Source organism: Thamnophis elegans, chromosome 1 (assembly GCF_009769535.1).
Source record: "Thamnophis elegans isolate rThaEle1 chromosome 1, rThaEle1.pri, whole genome shotgun sequence".
Classification (NCBI taxonomy): Eukaryota; Metazoa; Chordata; class Lepidosauria; order Squamata; family Colubridae; genus Thamnophis; species Thamnophis elegans.
Window position 1 is genome coordinate 160,081,058 of NC_045541.1, and position 18,608 is coordinate 160,099,665.

General features: G+C 39.5%; 2 protein-coding genes across 2 annotated transcripts; both read left to right on the top strand.

The window, feature by feature from the left end:
• The first annotated feature begins 9 nt into the window (after positions 1-9).
• On the top strand, positions 10-2,427 carry DNAAF2 (dynein axonemal assembly factor 2). The gene has a single exon (XM_032237029.1). The coding sequence runs from the start codon at positions 938-940 to the stop codon at positions 2,405-2,407; it is 1,470 nt and encodes a 489-aa protein (XP_032092920.1). The 5' UTR covers positions 10-937; the 3' UTR covers positions 2,408-2,427.
• Positions 2,428-2,528: 101 nt separating this feature from the next.
• LOC116522255 (protein kintoun-like) lies at positions 2,529-18,557 on the top strand. The gene is given in 4 exon segments (XM_032237062.1): positions 2,529-3,189; positions 15,725-15,815; positions 15,818-15,866; positions 18,216-18,557. Coding segments are annotated over 3 exon segments (774 nt in total). The 5' UTR covers positions 2,529-2,553; the 3' UTR covers positions 15,865-15,866; positions 18,216-18,557.
• The last annotated feature ends 51 nt before the right edge of the window (positions 18,558-18,608 follow it).

An 18,608-nucleotide genomic window follows, 5' to 3' on the forward strand; every position in this document is an offset into this window, starting at 1 on the left:
TCTGCCATCATTCAAAGCATTGAGGAATGTGGTAGAAAAATATGTTGACCTAGTGAGTCATGGGTTGTCTAGTAAGCTAAGACCTGAACGAATATTAGTCATACGCTGAAAAAATGCTTTCAATTTTGATTGAGAAATATGATTGATGGAACTTGGGTATGATCCTCTCCAACTTGCCAGCAGTCTGCTTTTGGCCATCACAACAGGCGTGATAGTTGTAATGGCACACAGAGACAAGGCGTGATTAGCCAGTAAAAGTTATTATCTACTGCTTACAGAATTAGTCAATACATATATTTATTCTTTCCTGTCTGCCCTGTGAGTACGACCACCACCATTGTGCCAGGCTTGGCAAGAAGGTATCTAAAAGAAAGCAGATACAATAGCTATTCCTGATACCAGCAGTTTATTCCTTGCCTTCTGGGCATACAAGGGAACTGAGGGCTAGGTCTACTCTGCTGCACTATCCCAAAAACGTTCAGAGGTAGCAAACTTATTGATGCTTGGATTCTAAAAAGACCTCTTAAAACTTCATAAAGACAGGCAAGTTTACATCTGGTGTTTTCCTACTTTAGCTTGGCAATTATTTGGAAGGCTCCTAGTATGTTGCCAAGAATCTGTCATAATTTGGCTCTGATCCTGTTCCTTATATTTTCTGGCAAAGATCCCTTTGCCATAAAGAGGTCCATTCTCTCAAGAGCACCTGGCCTATTTTGTGTCCCAAAAGGGGATGAGCCGCCATTCCATTTACTATGGTCGCTATGGCAACACACCAGCCCCGCCATATTGGTAGGAATGTTTCCATGGCAACAAAACCACGCGCGAGCGATAGCCGCCACATCGTTTGATTTAGTATCTACAGGGACCAAGACGTCTCCCTGTGTGCAACTGTCTGTCGAGCCGGCCGAGCAAAGGTAACGAAGCCCGCATCGCAGGCATGACGGACCATTTAGGCCTGGAGGACTTGAATCTGACAGGAGAAGAAGCCGAGCGCCTGACAAACGCTTTCAAGGACGACGGATTCCGCACTCTTTTCGCGGAGTACGTGGCCGAACTGAACGATCCCGAACAAAGGGCCATTTATGAGGCCGAAGTGATAGCTATGGAGCGGCAGCGGGGCGTCGAAGCCCGCTTCCTCCACCCAACCCCGGGCTGGGTCCTGCGCACGAGCCAGGCTGGTAGCCGGCGCTGTTACATTAACATCTGCAGCAACCGGCTAATCGGGAGGCCGGAGTCTCGGCCAGCGCCTGGAGGTTCCTGCTGGTTCCTGCCACACTCCTTAGCCCCGGGACGCGAGGAATTGAGCCGCAAAGAGCCGCGTGGGCCTCGCCGTCTGGTCTACGACGTCGTCTTCCACCCGAGCACCCTGCGCTTGGCCGGCCGCATGACCCAATTCCGCCGCCTGGTGAACGACACGGCCTTGGAGGCGATAGAGAAAAATTTCTCCCCGCAACTGGACCGCACGAACGCCGTCCCCCTCAACCGCATCAAGTATAAGGGCGTCCCGCAGGCCACGCTGCTCCGGACGCCGCTGGCCGCAGGAGCTCGACCGTCCCCAGAAGAGCCTGGAGAGCCAGACGACTCCCCCTTGCCGCCTTTTCCTTCGCCCTACACCTACCCGCCGCCCAGCCCGCAGTACGAAGCTCTGAGGCCCCCTCCGCCCAAGCCACCCCCGCTTGCCACCACTCCGCAATGGACCCTCCGGCACCGCTCCTACGTGGACCTTCAGGATTATCGCAACGCCCGGGACTCCGCGCCTAGCCCGATCCCCCGTGAGTTGGTGATGACCATTGAACTGCCGTTGCTCAGCTCTGCCGCCCAGGCCCAGCTGGAGATCCGTGGCCAGGAACTCCAGCTGGACTCGCAGCGTCCTGCCGCCTATAGTCTGCGCGTCCCGTTGCCCTACGCAGTGGACGAGAGCCGTGGCCGGGCCACGTTCAACAAAGGCAAGAAACAACTGGTGGTCGTCCTGCCGGTTTTGCGGAAGCCTGACACGGGCCTTGCTTTCAGCGTTCAAGCTGAGCAGGAGCAAATCGAGAAAACGCCAGAAAACGAGGAGCAGCTGCCAGAAGACAGCGGTATCAGCCCGGATAAGGACGGTGCGGAAGTATGTCAAAAGACGAGCTATTCTGAGCAGGCGCTTTCCGTTCTTGCGTCCGACGTAGTAACTCCGTCACCCTCGTTGGCTATTGCTACAACCAATGATGCTGTGGATGCTGCTTTACTTTCTGACTTGAACGGCCCGATTCCACTCTGTGCCCACGAACGCACTACATGTGACAATCTGGACTTTTCGATGCATGCGGGAGAAGAGAATCCCCTCGTTTCCTGTGCTTCTGAATTTAGTGCTGCACTTCCCGCGTGCAACGAGAACAACAGTGAAGGGATGAAGCGAATCCGGGGTTAACCAGAAGCAGTAACAACGTGGTCTTGGGGGCACAGCCTGAAGGTACCGGCTTAGATTCCCCTTCCCCCTCTCTGCATACTGACCACACTTGGAAGCTCCCTACAGATCCTGCCGTTTCTTTAAACCAGGAGCATCTCTGTACTGACATGGAACTTAATAAAAGTCCCAACATTGCTAATGTTGAACTCCCATCGTGTCCAGATAACAGCACAATCCCCTGTAAATGGCCCTCTGTAACTTTGGATCATTCAGAGACAATTTTGTCAACTGATAATCTAGATCAGAGTCCAGAGTTTTCTGGAAACTCAGATACAGCAAACCCCACTACTACTAACCATGTGGAACATTCTGTTTTGTATCCTGGAAAGAGACCCATTGTTTCTTCTGTTCAGCCTTCACAAAAGCTTGAAATTGCTGTAGATACTCATATAACCTCTACTTGCAGTCCTGATCCTTCAATATCTTCCCCCATCACTCTGTGTCCTCCTTTTAATTGTACTCAAGATGAAAAGTCTTTGGTGATCCTCTTACAGGTTCCAGACGTTGTTCCCCTGAGTTTCCAAGGGGAAGTGGGCACAAATTATTACTGGGTGAATTTTGCAAACAGAGACTCTATTTCCTTCAATTTCCTCTTGCAGTTTCTTCCCGAAAATAAATTATCTTCTCCAGAAAGTGAAATTAATATATCACCTAATAATGTTGTCATTATCCTCACCAAATCACCTGAAACCACTGGAATTTGGACAAAGTTCTATTTTGGTTCAAATTATGACAATTTACAGGTAAATTACTTTTTAGATTTTTATGTTACCTCCTATAGACTACTGTATTTAAGTTATTTACAATTTGGAAATACACATGATACTTCAAAATTGTTCATGTATTTCATTCTTTCTGTACAGAATGTGGGGAGTAGATTTTATCTAATTTGCCCAGTAATTTAATTCTTTCAGCAATTGTTTGAGATAATGAATTGATTCAAATTTACACTTGTTTGCTATTTTGTTATCACAGTATGAAAGTTAGCATAGCAAATATACTCCAAAACAAGTTCTCATAGCTCTATTTTAGGTTGTGGATTTACTTGATGCAGTAAATATGTAATTGCTTAATTACTGTGCATTTCTGATATTTTTGATAGTGGCTTGATGTTCTGTGAATGGAAATCATAGTTAGGACTCTTTAGAAATAAGATGTGTCAGAATACTGGACTATTGGAAGGAGAGACAGTTATGCCACTGCCTGAGGGAACAGTGGTTTCCTCTTCCTGTTTTTCTTTAACTGCTCAGCTACTTTAATATTGTAGTTGGATATGAAGGTTATTACTTGATGGCTGTAGTTAGAAAGTTATAAGGTTCTTCCTATTCATCTTCTCCCTTTTGCAGCATTATTCACTGACTATGTAAACTGTACCAATTTTCAAGGTAGAGTTTAGAAATCTAGAATATCTTCATTTGGGACAAGGTTTTGTTAAAATAAAAATAATACTGATTTTAATACATTCCTCTCTTTACACTGATATTCTGTGGTATATTGTCCCATTCTTAACTCTTATCTGCCTTTTCTGTTAAATAATCTGAACACTGAATCACTCACAAGATCACTGATAAAAAAAGTTCTAGATTGTAGAAGCTCTATGTCTTGGTATACTTTTCATGTAATGCTAAATCATTGCCAGCAGAAGATGCCCATATAAAGCACCTGGCTCAAACATTCTCCCTCATCATGCCTATGGGATGGAGAAATAAAATAAAATGTAGCTTATAAGATTCTTGGTTTCATACTGATGAAAGAAATGTCCTTCTGGGTTCGGCTCCAAGTGGGGGAAAAGACACTGGAGACACGGAGGCTGCTTGGAAAGATGGTTTATTGTTGGACAGGACCACATGGCTTGAGTCCTGAACAGAAAAGGTGATCACATGCTTCAATGTTGGTGGAGAAGAAGAGAAGGGCTGGGGGGGGGGTTACTAGGCTTTTTATAACCTGTTCAGTCCCACCTCTCTGTTTCCTGTTCCTGTGTAAAAAATGTATTCTGATTGGTTGTCAGACTCCCATTGGGCTATGCAGGGGCAACTCTCTAGGCTGTGTTTTGAATCCAGGTTTGGTTGAGTTCTCAGATGTCATGTGGTCAGTTGGGAACAATATTATCATGCTTTCTTGTAGCTGAAGTGGAGAAGTCTTTATTATGTAAAGATCTAGCTCTATAGAAAGAGAATTTTAAAGTCTAGGAATAGCAACTGCAATTCCAGCCAATTGTCATGCAGTTAGAACATCTAAGGCAGTAGTCCTCAACCTTTCTGGATCTGTGGCCCAGTGCTGCCGGCAGGGGTGGAAGGGATGGTTTCGTATGCATGCCCGCCACTTCCAGAATTGGAGCTTCACAAACTCATCTGCCGCTTGCTCAGACCAGTCCCCCACAGGTTGTGGACTAGTACTGGTCCATGGACCAGAGGTTGGGGACCCCTGATATAAGGGATCTAAGTATATGGATGGCTAGTATGTAAGATATACTAGAGTCATGTTTAGTGTTTCAAGTCATTTAGGATTTCAAGGTTACTGACCAGTCCTTTATATTAAGTAAAAAAATGGTGCAACCACCAGTGAAATTGTTTTAATTAATGAAATACATACTTCTGATAACTACAAGTAGCATATTTTTCGGAGTATAAGATACACCCTTTTCACCCCAAAAGAGGGTAAAAATCTGGGTGCATCTTATACATTGAGTACAGCATTTTTGGCCAACCGAAAATGGACGTGCAAAGGGTTTGGGAGGCCTGCAAAGTGCTCCTGGGGGCTGGGGAGGGCAGAAACAAGTGAAAAATTGGCTTTTTTACTCTTTTTTGGGGGGGCAGCCCCCAGGAGTACTTTGCAGGCCTCTCAAACTCTTTGCATGCCCCATTTTTCACAAAAAATGAGGCATGCAGAGGGTTTGGGAGGTCTGCAGAGTGCAAAAACTTTTTAAAAAATTTACCTCTTCAAAATCTTGGTGCGTCTTATACTCCGGTGCATCTTATACTCCGAAAAATATGGTAGTCCTCTACTTAAACCACATTTGAGCCCAAGATTTATTTTGATAATTGAGATAATTGTTAAATGAATTTTGTTCCTTTTCTTGTCACAGTTGTTTAGTGAATCATTATAGTTTTTAAATTAGTAAATAGTTGTTAAGTAAACCTGGCTTCCTCATTGATTTTGTTTTGTCAGAATATCGCAAAAGGTGATCATACAACTCCCCCCCCCAAGACACTACCACCATTATAAATATGAGTCAACTAGTTGCCAAGTGTCTGAATTTTGATCACATGACCATGGGGATGCTATAAAGGTCATAAGTGTGAAAAATTGTTGTAAGTCACTTTTTTCAGTAATGTTATAACTTTGAACGGTCACTAAATGAATTTTTGTAAGTTGAGAACTGCCTGTACTTTTTCCATCAGACCAGCTGCAGCTTTGCACACTAGTTGACGCATAAAAGTCATTACTAATTAATTTAATTTTTAAATCTGTTTTTTGTATTCTGTTTGTCTTGTTTGTTTGCTTTGTATTGTCCCCCCTCCCTATTTTGGTTTGTTAGCCGCCCTGAATCCCCTTGGGAATAGGGCGGCATACAAGTTTTAATAAACAGTTAAACAGTTACTATAATAGTTGCATAGAGATGTTCATATAAGTTACAGTTGCTTAATCTAGGCAAACAGATGCCACTGGCTCACCAATCAAACTTGGGAAAGATTCCTAATTTTAATCAATTTTTGAATACTCAAGTTCATTGCATGATAAGGAGATCCTATGGACTGAAAATTTCGGAAGGGGTAATTACCCTAAGAGAAGATTCCTATAAAAGGCACAAAAAGATAGGTTTATAAATATACAGCTAATTTTCTAGGGCTATTTGCAGGATTTCCCCCCCCCCCCTATGTTGTGACATATGTTGTTATTCTGCAACATTTGGCATGTTTCTTTGTTATTATGATTTCTTTGTCAGGGTTTTAAGTAACACCCCTAACGAAAGATGACTCTGAGGCTTGAGTTTCCTCAAAGTTCCATTTTAATAGAGATGTCATATTGGCACATCTGGGAAAACCCAAATTTGAAAACTTCCAGGTTTTCCCCACCCCACAAAAAAGTTTAAGTCCCTGCCTAGCACCCACATGTCCTATGATTCAGCATGGCAGTGGAAGTTTGGACCATATGATGGACTTGTGGGTGTGGGGACAAGTTCTTGAACTTTCAACTGGGTGGGGAAAATCGGGAAGCTTTCAGATTCGGGTTTTCCCAGATGTGCCAACATGACTCTCTAATAAATTGGAACTTTGAGAAATACTTTGCCTTGGACTCTGATTTACTTTTGGATTTTATTTGGAACCCTGACACTTATTTTTATTCCGGTATTACTGAAGACTGGCCTGATTTCTCTCCATTCCTTCTACATGCTCGATTTTGCCAACCACTGTGGAAAAGTTTTTTTTTTTGTAATAGTAATTAGTTCCATGACTTGTTGAACTTTTGTTTCATCATTCAGTATGTACCCATTAGTTGGGAAAATTGATTAATTTTTTTGAGAGAGTTCTGTATAATGAAAAGTTTGCCTCTGTAAACTTCTGTAAATGCTGTGTCTACTGGAGAGGCAATGTAATTTTTCATTTACTCAAAGGTTAATAATTTGTTAAATGGAGTTTCAAAAGTCAAGTGTTCTTTTGAATAAAAAAATCTGCTCATTTTATTATCTTCTTCAGTACGGATCAGTGGTGACAGGGAGGTACACAAATAACTTCCTTTTTCGGTACGGATCAGTGATGACAGGGAGGTACACAAAACTCTGGTGTTTTTATCAGAGCCTGCTGCAAAGTCATTAATTTAATGGTTTATTGAACCTATGAATTTATTATAAACATTGCCATTGGTATGAGGATTCCATAATGAAGATAAAATTACAAATAACTGTCTTCACTTCACTGAAGTCAGGTAAGATTTTCAGCATGTGGAACCATATAGAGATTGGGGTAGGCTCATACGTCCATGCCTTTTATTGCTAGTATTGAAACTCCCAAAATTACATTGCTTGTGTGAGCTGGATAATTGTTTCCTGAGACATGAAGTAACGGTTGACCTATACATCTCCTGCTATTTTTAACTTTGTTGCTTATGGCTGTTTTTTTGCCTATTCAAACTTTCTATGTATAAAGAAAAATGATTGAATTTAGAAATGTATCCTGTCCCATCAATATTACCTATATTATTGGAACATTTAATAATTTAGGAAAAATGCGGTGTTGTACTGTTGGCTGGTATTATATCAATTCTGCCCTTTTTTTGTATAGGAATTTACAATGTTAACTTTGGATTTATATATTATAGAAGCAGACAGGTAGAATCAAAGGCAAGCAGAGAGTCCAAATAAGCTTCAAGTAAAGCTGCATAAAATAGAATTCTTATGAAGGAATAGGGAATGTTGGATTTGGTATCTGATGTAGCAAATACTTGGCAGAGGATTTGTTCTTCTACTACAAGTAATTCATATAGCAGCATTTCCCCCCCCCCCCAAGTGTATTGCACATATACATACACTAAGCTGCTATGAGGGCTCTGTCTATATGGACAAAATGAATTGCATAAATTAACAAAGATTTTCTGAAAATAACTATTTTACATAGTCAATTTGATATGTTGCAATAGTTAATTCTACTTATGATTGATGTTGCTAATTTTATTGACATGTATTTGTTATAGTTTTTTAAAAGCTTATTTGATTGATATAATAGATTGAGATTTAATGTAACATCTTAATATATTTCTAGTTCTCATTTGGGAAAATTAATCCAAATGGTTATATCTTACTTCATTATAGCTGGCATTATGTTGACATTTGTGCATTTTCAACCTGCATGGGAAAACAAGTTTATTCCTTCAGCAGAAATCATAGTACAGGTTGTCCTCAACTTACAACAATCCATTTAGTGACCATTCAAAGTTACAATGGCATCGAAAAAAGCGACTTATGACCGTTTTTTACACTTATGACCTTTGCAGCATCACAATGGTCATGTAATCAAAATTCAGATACCTGGCAATTGACTCATATTTATGACAGTTGCAATGCCCCAGGATTCTGTGATTCTCTTTTGTGACCTTCTGATAAGCAAAGTCAATGGGAAAGGCAGATTCACTTAAGAACCACATTACTAACTTAAAACTGTAGTGATTCACTTAACAACTGTGGCAAGAAAGATTGGAAAATTGGAGAAAAACTCACTTAATCTGTCTTGCTTAGCAACAGAAATTTTGGGCTCAATTTTGGTCATAAGAAAAGGAGTACCAATACTGTAACCAGCTAAGTTCCAATCAAAGAACTTGAAGGAATGCTCTCAGTATTTCTTAGGTATTTCACTTAAGCTTCTGAAGACTTAAAAAAAGCACAACATCTTTAACAATGATAAAGAATGAAAATTACAATGAGCATACAGTGCATTTTCAATTAGCTGCATTGAACACCAAGAAATCAAAGGTAAACTGTACCGATTTAATGGTGGCCCATAAGAAAATAATAATAAAAGTTTGTATTTGAGCTTGAAATAATTGCACAGAGGCCTGAAAAACTAATTTTCTCTATATCTTCTCAATCACTTTCCCCATTCTTGCTCCATTTATTCACATTATAGCAAAATTATTTTTCCTGCTTTTTGATAGAACATACTGTCCTATGTTGTGGTACAGCCATACTTGCTTAGATGAAATAGTAGTAAAACCATGTTACATCTAATAAGCAAAAAAAAGAACAGATTTATTATCGTAATGAGCCTTGAATTTGTGCAACTTGTTCCTCTGCTCTTATTGAAGTCATAAGGTATTGATGAATTGTTTATAAAACCTGGACAAAATAATGAAAAAAAGAGCCTTTTTATATTGGTAAAAACAGCGGGCTAAAAATAAGAAAACTGAGTCTTGCCTTAAGCATGAAAGCCAACTGAGTGATTTTGGGCCATTCTCTGTCAGCCCAATTCACCTCACAGTGTTGTAGAGGGGAAGATAGGAGGAGGAAGGAATATTAGCTATATTTGTTAATGTTCGCTGTCTTGAGTTATTTATAAAAATAATATAATAACATATAAATGTTTTAAAATTAGTCTTAATTACAGTTTCATGAAACAAACTAACTTCGCCAGTTAGGCCTTTTATTATATCAATGCTAAACCACAGTTGTTCAGCCATCGATTTTTGAGTGGGTTCACACAAGATGGTTAGTAATAAATTATAGTTTAAAAATCATAGTAGCCGACTGTGATTTTTGAATACTGTAAGTCAAACATAGTGAAGCTTACTTTTGAATAAATAAGATTGTGATATTAGTTTTTTTTTTTAAATCCCAATCAAAGTAATAGCAATGCCCCCATGGATCTTTAAAACAAAAAGAATAAGTGGAAACATGTATAGGTAAAAAGCAGAAATCAGAAAAACATGCAGTTGTTACTAATTATTTTTCAATTGCTGGTATGTCTCAAATTGTTGATTTTTCTTTGACTATTTATTATTTATATAGGCATTACATTTATAATTTGACCTTTGTTCAGGAACTGAAGGTTGCAATTTGCTCTATGGTCTGCAGTTTTATTGCCCAATAAGTTAATGAATCTGCAGCAAAACAAATATGAATGGAAATTGAATGGGTCAATTGTCTAGCTGATGGTTACACTCAACAAGACAGAAGTGAAGAGTTTAAAGAACAAAAACTAGTCTATGAGGCAATGCAAGAATGTCATAGAATTGTTGGAAGAAACATCCATCTGGTTCAGTTCCAAGCTGGGAGAAAGACCCTGGAAACATGGAGGCTGATTTAATGATGAAGCAAAACCTTATGGGTTCTGGTGCAGCTGACCACATGGAGTTGAGAGTGAATGGTTTTTATACCTTCTCTTGGGCTTTGCACTTGAGCTTCTTGTTCCTGTGTGAGAACATGCATTCTATTGGTTGTTATCAGACTCGCATGCGTCCATGTAGGGTTATGTAGGGGTCATAGCTGGCTCTATAGGCAAAGTACAAATCCTAGATGTTTGTCTGAGCTAAGTTTTTTGAAGTTTGGCCGGCTCTGAGATGATGCAGTGAAGGAGCTTGTGTTCTGAATGCGTGTTGAGCAATTCCTATATGGCTTTGTCCTGGTTTGGATCTTGAGTGAGGGCTAAGCTAATCCTGTCACTCTGCCTTTGTTCAAACTTGCTGTAGGGTGTAATGAATTACCAAATCTGCATTTCTAAAAGTTGCCCCAGCTCAGTATGTACTTGGGGCTCTGAGTTCAGTCTCCCTTAAGATTTTTAAATTTCTCTTTTAAGAGGAAATATTTTATCCTGCCTTTCCCCCCCTTTTAATATTCTTCAAAATAGTTCATTTTTCTGGGTGGGGTGGGTGGGGGTGGCTTCCCACAGAATCAAGAATTTGCTAGAATAGAAAGATATGGAAAAAATGAATGCTTTTTATTCTCTTGCATCGTGTTTTTTTTCTTTTTTAAGTAAATTGATTACTCCAAAAGGAACAGCATTATAGATGCATACTGTTATGTACATAATATTTGAAAATACAAATGTTAAGAGTAAATCCTGAACAATTAATTGCAAAGGTTAGCAAGAATGTGCTTCTTTTGATATATCACAAGAATCTTGAATAAATAGCAGATCATTTTTGGAAAAATCTATTTTCTTTAAAATGTTGCTATCTTATCTACTGACAAAACAGCCTCCTTGTGGGAGAGCTACTAATATTTAAGGGGCACACCCTCTTTCTTTGTTTAGAAAATGTGTATTGCTGATCTCCTGATCAAGCTGTTAAAAGCTTTTTCTGGGGTTGCCTCTTGGGGCTATTATCATTTTAATCAGTGCTATTGCCTCAGGGAAACTTCTAGAAACACTTCCCGCCCCCCTTCATTTTGCATTGCTTGGGAGAGTTGAATTTCTATGTATCAAGATTGACAAAAGCCATTGAGGTCTTCAGATCTTCATTCCTTTTCAACCTGCTGTCTTAATTTGACAGTGAAGTGATTTAAATTAAATCCCTCTATGTGTCCTAATTTTAAATGCCTGCAGTCTCCTCAGGAGAAATATTTAATTTGATACTAGATAATGCAATTCTCGGTTGCATTAGAAAATTATTGTATCAAAGATGCTTGTGGTGAAACCTGTGTGTACAGTTCTGGATACCACATTTCCAGAAGGATATTGGTAGATCAGAAGAGGGTGATAAAGGTGATGTACTTGTGGATATGTTCTTTAAAAACAAATGGAAGGAATATGGGATATTCAGTCTGAGGAAAAAGTGGAAATGTGATAATGTCACATCTGGGTTCACAATAGGAAGGTGCGTCGGATGCGTTTGCCACCTTGAGTTATTTGTAAAAATAATAAAGGCAGGATACAAATAAATAAATTAATGTTTTTTAGCATCAAGATGTAATAGTGGGGAAAAGCAGAGCAATGGTATACATTTCTGACAAAGGTTGTATAGTCAGTTTAGAACTTGTTTTGTTTGCAGCTTTGTGCTACCACAATCTTTTTTCAATCTACAATATTTTGCATATGCTTGAACCAATTTCTGCTTGAAGTGTTTGTAATAATTTATTTCTGATGCATGTACAGTAAAAATCAATGCATTTAAAAATCACAATATTCCAACAGTTATAAAATCTACGCAAATAAGAACCTACCTCTTTTTTGAATAACATAAGACCCTAAAGATGTACATAATCCTTACTACTCTTTGTTACTAGCTTCAATTCTCAGGAATATATTTTGTTTTTAAAAAAAATTTTTTTTAATTTAAAACAAATACAACATCCTTCTTTACATGCTATAGAAAGTGTATCAGTTGGTTACAAAAAGACTTTCATGCCTCTCTTCCACAGTCAACAAACATAATTCATATTAACTTAAGTATTTTAACTCAAATATTCATACATGTCACCATCATCCTATCTCCATTTTCATTTAACTATAATTGTTTAAGCGTTCTTCATCATAAAATATACCAAAATTTAATACATAACCACATTTTGGCCTTTCAATTACTATTTCTAAAATCCTCCACTAACACTAAATCCTTATGTCCTCTTCTAGCTAAACATCTCTAATATTAATAACAAAGTTTTCTAATCCTCCTTTCCAAATCACTATTTAAAGTTTACATCCAGTTTCCTTATGTTATACCCATATCATATATACGTTGTTATTCTTATCCCTCTTTTTTTGACTATATCCTATATCATAACATTTCCCCCCTTATAATCAAAACTTTAATTGTATCTAACTTAGTTCATTATTATTATTATTATTATTATTATTATTATTATTATTATTATTAACATTTATGTATAATCCAAAAGGATTGATAATCTTCCTTACATGGGTATCATTCAATATGCATATCCAATTATACTCATCATAACATTACACATTGTATACATTAGTAACATTATCAGTTATTTATTTAAGCTATATCTATTGTCAATACATTTCACTAAGTTTAACTAGTTTTAAATTATATTCTTCCATCTATCAACCTGTATCTTTCCAATAGCAAAACAGTCTCATATCTTCTGCCATTTGTGGTGCCACTCCTCTAATCATCTTCTTGATCAGCTTTGTATAGACTCCTCTTAGCAACTCCTTGCTTATAAGATCTCTCATATAATCTTGATGCCCTCTTTCTGTTTCCTTATTCAACTTATCTTTGATTGTCAGCAGTGTTATCAATGCTTTTGCTAATATAATTTCTCTTTGGTTTTTAGATTCTTTGGTTTTTTCTTCTTCTGTATTGTGCCCTCTGGACATGCCTGCATTCTCAGGCCTATTCAAGCCCTCCATGTTTAGGGCTATCCTAACCAAGGCTCGAGCTTCTGCCATCCAGATGGGCCTCCCAGCACCAGCAGATAAGCCCTCCTCCGATCAGGGTACTAAGGAGACCTTTGGGCCACAAGACCCAGGCGTGGGGTTGTTTAAGGAAGCCTCCCCCACCGGATGTGGTTCCAGCTCCACAGCTGTTTATTGACATACGACTGCCTATGGGAGGTCCCTGTCTTTCAGGGACTTTGCAATGTCCCTGAGGTCAGCAAGACATATTCTTCCTGTTCACCGTCTCTTTGGGACGGTTTAGGTACGATTGGACCACCCAGCGGCAAAAGTATTGGCTGCAGTCTCGGAGCATCGCGACCGCACGTCCATATCGTCATGACATTGGCTCCTCCTCTCCTATTCTCAGGAATATTTTTGTAGCCACTTTAAAATATAAAAAAATTATCCATAACTTAGCATATAATATTGCTTAAAAATACTAAAAAGTGTGGAAGTAGAATCTATAGATTCTACCTCCATACGTCTTAGTATTTTTAGTACAAAAATATTCTTGAGAATTGAAGCTAGAACTGAACTAGTGCTATACTTTTATGTGGTTGTTTTAACATTGTTTATTGGAAAAGTGTCTAAAATCTCGCCTACATGGCAAAGAAGTTCTTTGAAAAGATATGGCTTCTGAAACTGCTGTAAAAGCCACTGTTACGGAACTGGCAACCTTATTTTATTTTTGGAAGTTACTTTTTAAAAAATAGCTTGTTTAAAAAGTCATTTAGCCATAATTGCAGCACAATATTCTGGTACATGTTCCGTTCATAAGTACATGATGTCCAACAGTTTTTTTTTCTTAGAGTGCTCCTTATTATCTGATTTTATTTATATGGCTTAGCCTTAGGAGCTAAAAGAACCCTACATTGTGTTCCCGTTTTCTATCCTCTCCAAATCTTGTGACTTAGGCTGGGCTGAGGGAGGGTGGGGTGAGAGTTTCCCAAAGTCCCCCAGTGAACTTCTGTGGATGAGGGTTGGCTCCTTGGTGACAGCCCAGCTCCTTGACTACTGCACCATGCTTGTCCTATGCCAGGGGTGTCAAATACGTATCATCATGGCATTGTCACGTGACATGTCATGAATTCCCCCCCCCCTTTCGCTAAATCATGGCCACTGCATTCCCATTTTTACCAAAGACCGTGCAATTGATTGCTTTCAGAGCATGTATTTCCAATTTGGTGTCAAAGATCATGTTAAGAGTTATTGTCAGCCTCTGCTTCGCTGCTGCTTTTCGGCTGCCATTGAAACGGGGAGGGGGGCATGGTATTTGGGAGGAGAATCATTCTGTGCTGGAGGACTGTTTAATTAGGGAGTTATTCTCACCATCTCTTTGCGCATGCGGAAGGGAGTTTCCCGCCAAGGCCAACTGTCCAGCATTCCATCCTGATGATGATTTTCGAAGATGTCTCCCACCTGACAGTTGGGTGAATTATGATTGGACTATGGACTGGGGTACCAAGGGGAGGGGATTGAATCTTGTATTGATATCTATTGCTTTCACACCTTTTTTTCAGATTCAGCTTTGCTTTGCTTTGCTTCTTTTCGTTTGTAGCCAGTAAAAGTACACTTAATTCTGAAATATGGACTTGAGTGGTCTCTTTCTTGGTTATTAAATGAAGGGGCAGTGACAGTTATAGTCCTTCATATCTGGAGAGCTGCAGATTAAAGAAGCTGCTTCAGAATGTATGGTAATTGTAGGAGAAAAAACTATTGAGTCCTTTTTTTCCTTTAAGGTTCCCTGCATCCTGAAGGTCCCCTTGAAGTGTAGGAAGTTAAAACCCATCCCGCTGCTAGAAAAATGAATATTCTGGGAAATATTGAAAAGGCAGAATATTATATTTCCCTGGATCAGAAATGGAGAAACATGTTTTTCGGCAGGAAACAGACTCACTCTTAATAGTCCCCACTTTTCTTAATGGGCCATTAAAATGCCCCAGCCAGTCTATTCTACATAACAAAGAGTTCTCCCCTTCAGCTCCAGGGTGATGGGATTAAGGCATGATAGTATTAACCTTCCACAGAAACTCACCACATGGCATCTGGAAACTCAAACTTGGCCCCATGGCAGTCTGACAACCAATCAGAATACATTTCTTACACAGGAACAGGAAACAGAGAGGTGGGGCTGAACAGAGGGTATAAAGCCAGGAACTTTCAGCTCTTCACTCTCTTTCTTCTTCTTCACCCAACATTGAAGCATGATCACCTTTTCTGTTCAGGACTCAAGCCATCTGTCCTGTCCACCATTAAACCATCTTTCCAAGCAGCCTCCATGTCTCCGCATTTTTTTCCCCACTTGGAGCTGAACTCGGAAGGACATTTCTCCCAACAAAGAAAAATAAAAAAGAAACTTGCCGTTATAGTGGTTGTGGTGTCTTCAGAATGAATGTTTTTAATTTGAAATGAAATTTAAATCCTTCCATATCTGTTTTACCTTTAGGAAAGATGGTTTATCACCGAAAACAATGTTGATACGTTTGTCAGTCACCCAGGGATGTGCTGCTCTAGTCAATCGGAGAAGGAACACAAGCCATAATTGAAGTATTGGATGTTTCTGAGGGCAAAAGCCAGATCAGATAAAGGTAAATGGTTATTCAGCATATGTCTGTTATCTGTTTCGAAACTGAGGGATCTATCACGATGTTACTCTCCACCAGTGAGTCCTATCGTCATGAATGTCTTTGGACCAGTCCAGGCCTTGCTTAATGTTCTTGAGGGCTTATTCTTTGTATGATAAATAATGATTTGGAAAGTAGAATACTGTACACTATGCATTGTTCAGAAATAAAGCACTTAGGGTTGTGCACAGAACCTTGGATTCAAATGGGTAATCAGCAACTTCTTAAAACAATTCTATCTTTTCTTGGCATTATGTGGCTACCCTACACACTTGTTGCACATGCTTAAGAAAAGGTGAGTTTGGTTTAGGGAAGAATCAATTGATGCTACGTACCTATCCATGCACACTCCAGAATGTTACGCCTAATAAGAATTGATTGATCATTTTCCTTTTCTCTGCTAAATTAAACTCATTACATCTCCCCAAACAAGAATGTGTATGCTATGTACTGTATGGATTTTAGTTTGTAGGCTGCATTTTGGACTTTGCTCCTTGGCTGAGACTGGTGTAGAGTAATCCTGCAGTAAGCAAAAAAATTAGAAGCGTAAACAACTGCACTTGAAACCTAGCTCTGATTTTTTATTTTATTTTATAAGAATGCTTCAGATTCTGCTATTATATTATAGTTTCACAACTGTTATATTTTCTTTTTCTTCAAACATTTACAAATTATACTGCCTTTATATTTTGCCAGCTAAAGTCAGTTGTATCAAAATTCTAGCTGATTGTACTAGGGTGGAATTATCTATTCAGATAATCACATGAGGCTCATCGTTTAAGTATATTATGGTTGGTGACATTGTTTAAGATGCATAAAAGTGCCATAAAAGTGAAATTAAATCTGAAATGTGGGTGGGTGGGGGGTCCTGATGGTTCAGTGGCTAAGATGCCAAGCTTGTCAGCTAGATAGCCGACTGCCTAGGTCAGGGGTCAAACTCAATTTCATTGTGGGATGAATCAAGGCTGTGGTTGAACTTGGTGGGGGGAAGGGCTCGGCAGGTGTGGCCAATTTGGGTGGGAGTGGCCAGCTTGATGCCACACCTCAAACTGCTCACGTTTCCTCTTCACACTGGGTAGATTGGGCCGAAGCAATGTGGGCCAGCCCCTTACATTTTCCAGGACGGCCCCACAGGCTTCATTCGACCACATTGTGTGCCGGATCGGCCTGCGGGTCTTGTGTTTGACACCTCTAGCCTAGGTCAACACAGTGAGTTCTCGTTACTTGCCCCAGCTCCTGTCTACCTAACAGTTCAAAAAGATGCAGATGAGTAGCAATAGCAATAGTACTTACACTTATTACCACTTCAGTGCTTTACAGCCCTCTCTAAGCATCTTAAAATCAGCATATTGCTCCCAACAATCTGGGTCCTCATTTTACCAACCTCAGAAGGATGGAAGGCTGTGTCAACCTTCAGCCACACAGAATTGAACTCCTGGAGTTATTTGTGAATTAGCCCTGCAGTACTATGTTCTAATCACTGTGCCATCATGGCTCTAGAGTACATAAATAAGTATCACTTTGATGGGAAGATAACAGTATTCTGTGCACCTTTGGCATATAGTCATGCTGTCTATACATAAAATATCTTTGGACAACCCTGAGCACTAACCCCCCCAGTCAGACATGACTGGACAGGGATACCTTAATCTAAGTCTGAAATATTTCAACCAGTACAGCAACTTGATTTGACTGATAAGAATTTGAAAGTAGCATTGAAGGACACTAGCAATAATAATTGGAGGCTTATGAACATAGTTGGGTGAGAATGATTAACTTCTTGGTAAACTGGATTTTGAGCATTTGGAAACATATTTGTCCATCTTTTCCTTCCGAGTTGTCCTCCTCACAAACATCCTAAGCATATCAAATTTCTCATTGAGCTAGGGCTGTCAATATAGCCATATTTAAATAATTAACAAAGTAGATCCAAATGGCACACTAGAGGCTGAACTACTTCTTCATCTGGAATCATAACATTTCTCCAGGAACATACAAAGTCCATATGGTATTGAATAGGCAAGACATTTTGTATACATTAATCATGATACTTTTTTGTTAAATACTACCAGTCACATGTCTGATATAATGAAACATTGCCTCTATTGAAGGCCCCATTGCCTTGGTAGTTATATTCTGCTGTCAGGGTTAGGGAACACTCCTAATGTTTACAGGAAGTGCAGCAAAAAGATAGGAACACAGATGTGTGTGTGATAAGACCAGGCAAGGAGGAAAGGCAGGTAGTTCTGGTTTGGTTAATGAGTTTGTTGCTTAGGTTGAAACAGTGAAATGTTTTCTGTCTCTTTCTCTCAGCAGATAGAGAATGGTAGCCTAGAACTTGGCAGAAGAGAAAAAAGAGAGAGCAGTGAACAAGAACAAGAACATGGCAAACTTTTAACAGATGAAGAAAATTGCTCTGAACAAACCAAGAGTGTTTCAGGTTCATCTGTAGCTGTGCAAACAATGGGGAAGTTGGCAAGGGATCAAGCTATTGTATGGAACTTGACCCTGGTGATCCTAGTGGGAGGATTCTGGGGAAGTTGCAGATAAATAATTATGTGAGTCAGGACTTACTCTTGCAACAAGCAAAAGAGCCACGTCCTCAGTACAAGCTGAGCTTCAGGAGGGAGAGGAAGTGACAAAACTTAAGAAAGCCTCACAGAACAAAGAGTTGAACAGGTTAGCTCCCACTGTGTTAAAGGAAAC

Excerpts from the sequence above, each read along its gene's own strand:
- DNAAF2 (XM_032237029.1), top strand. The coding sequence starts at position 938 with ATGACGGACCATTTAGGCCTGGAGGACTTGAATCTGACAGGAGAAGAA.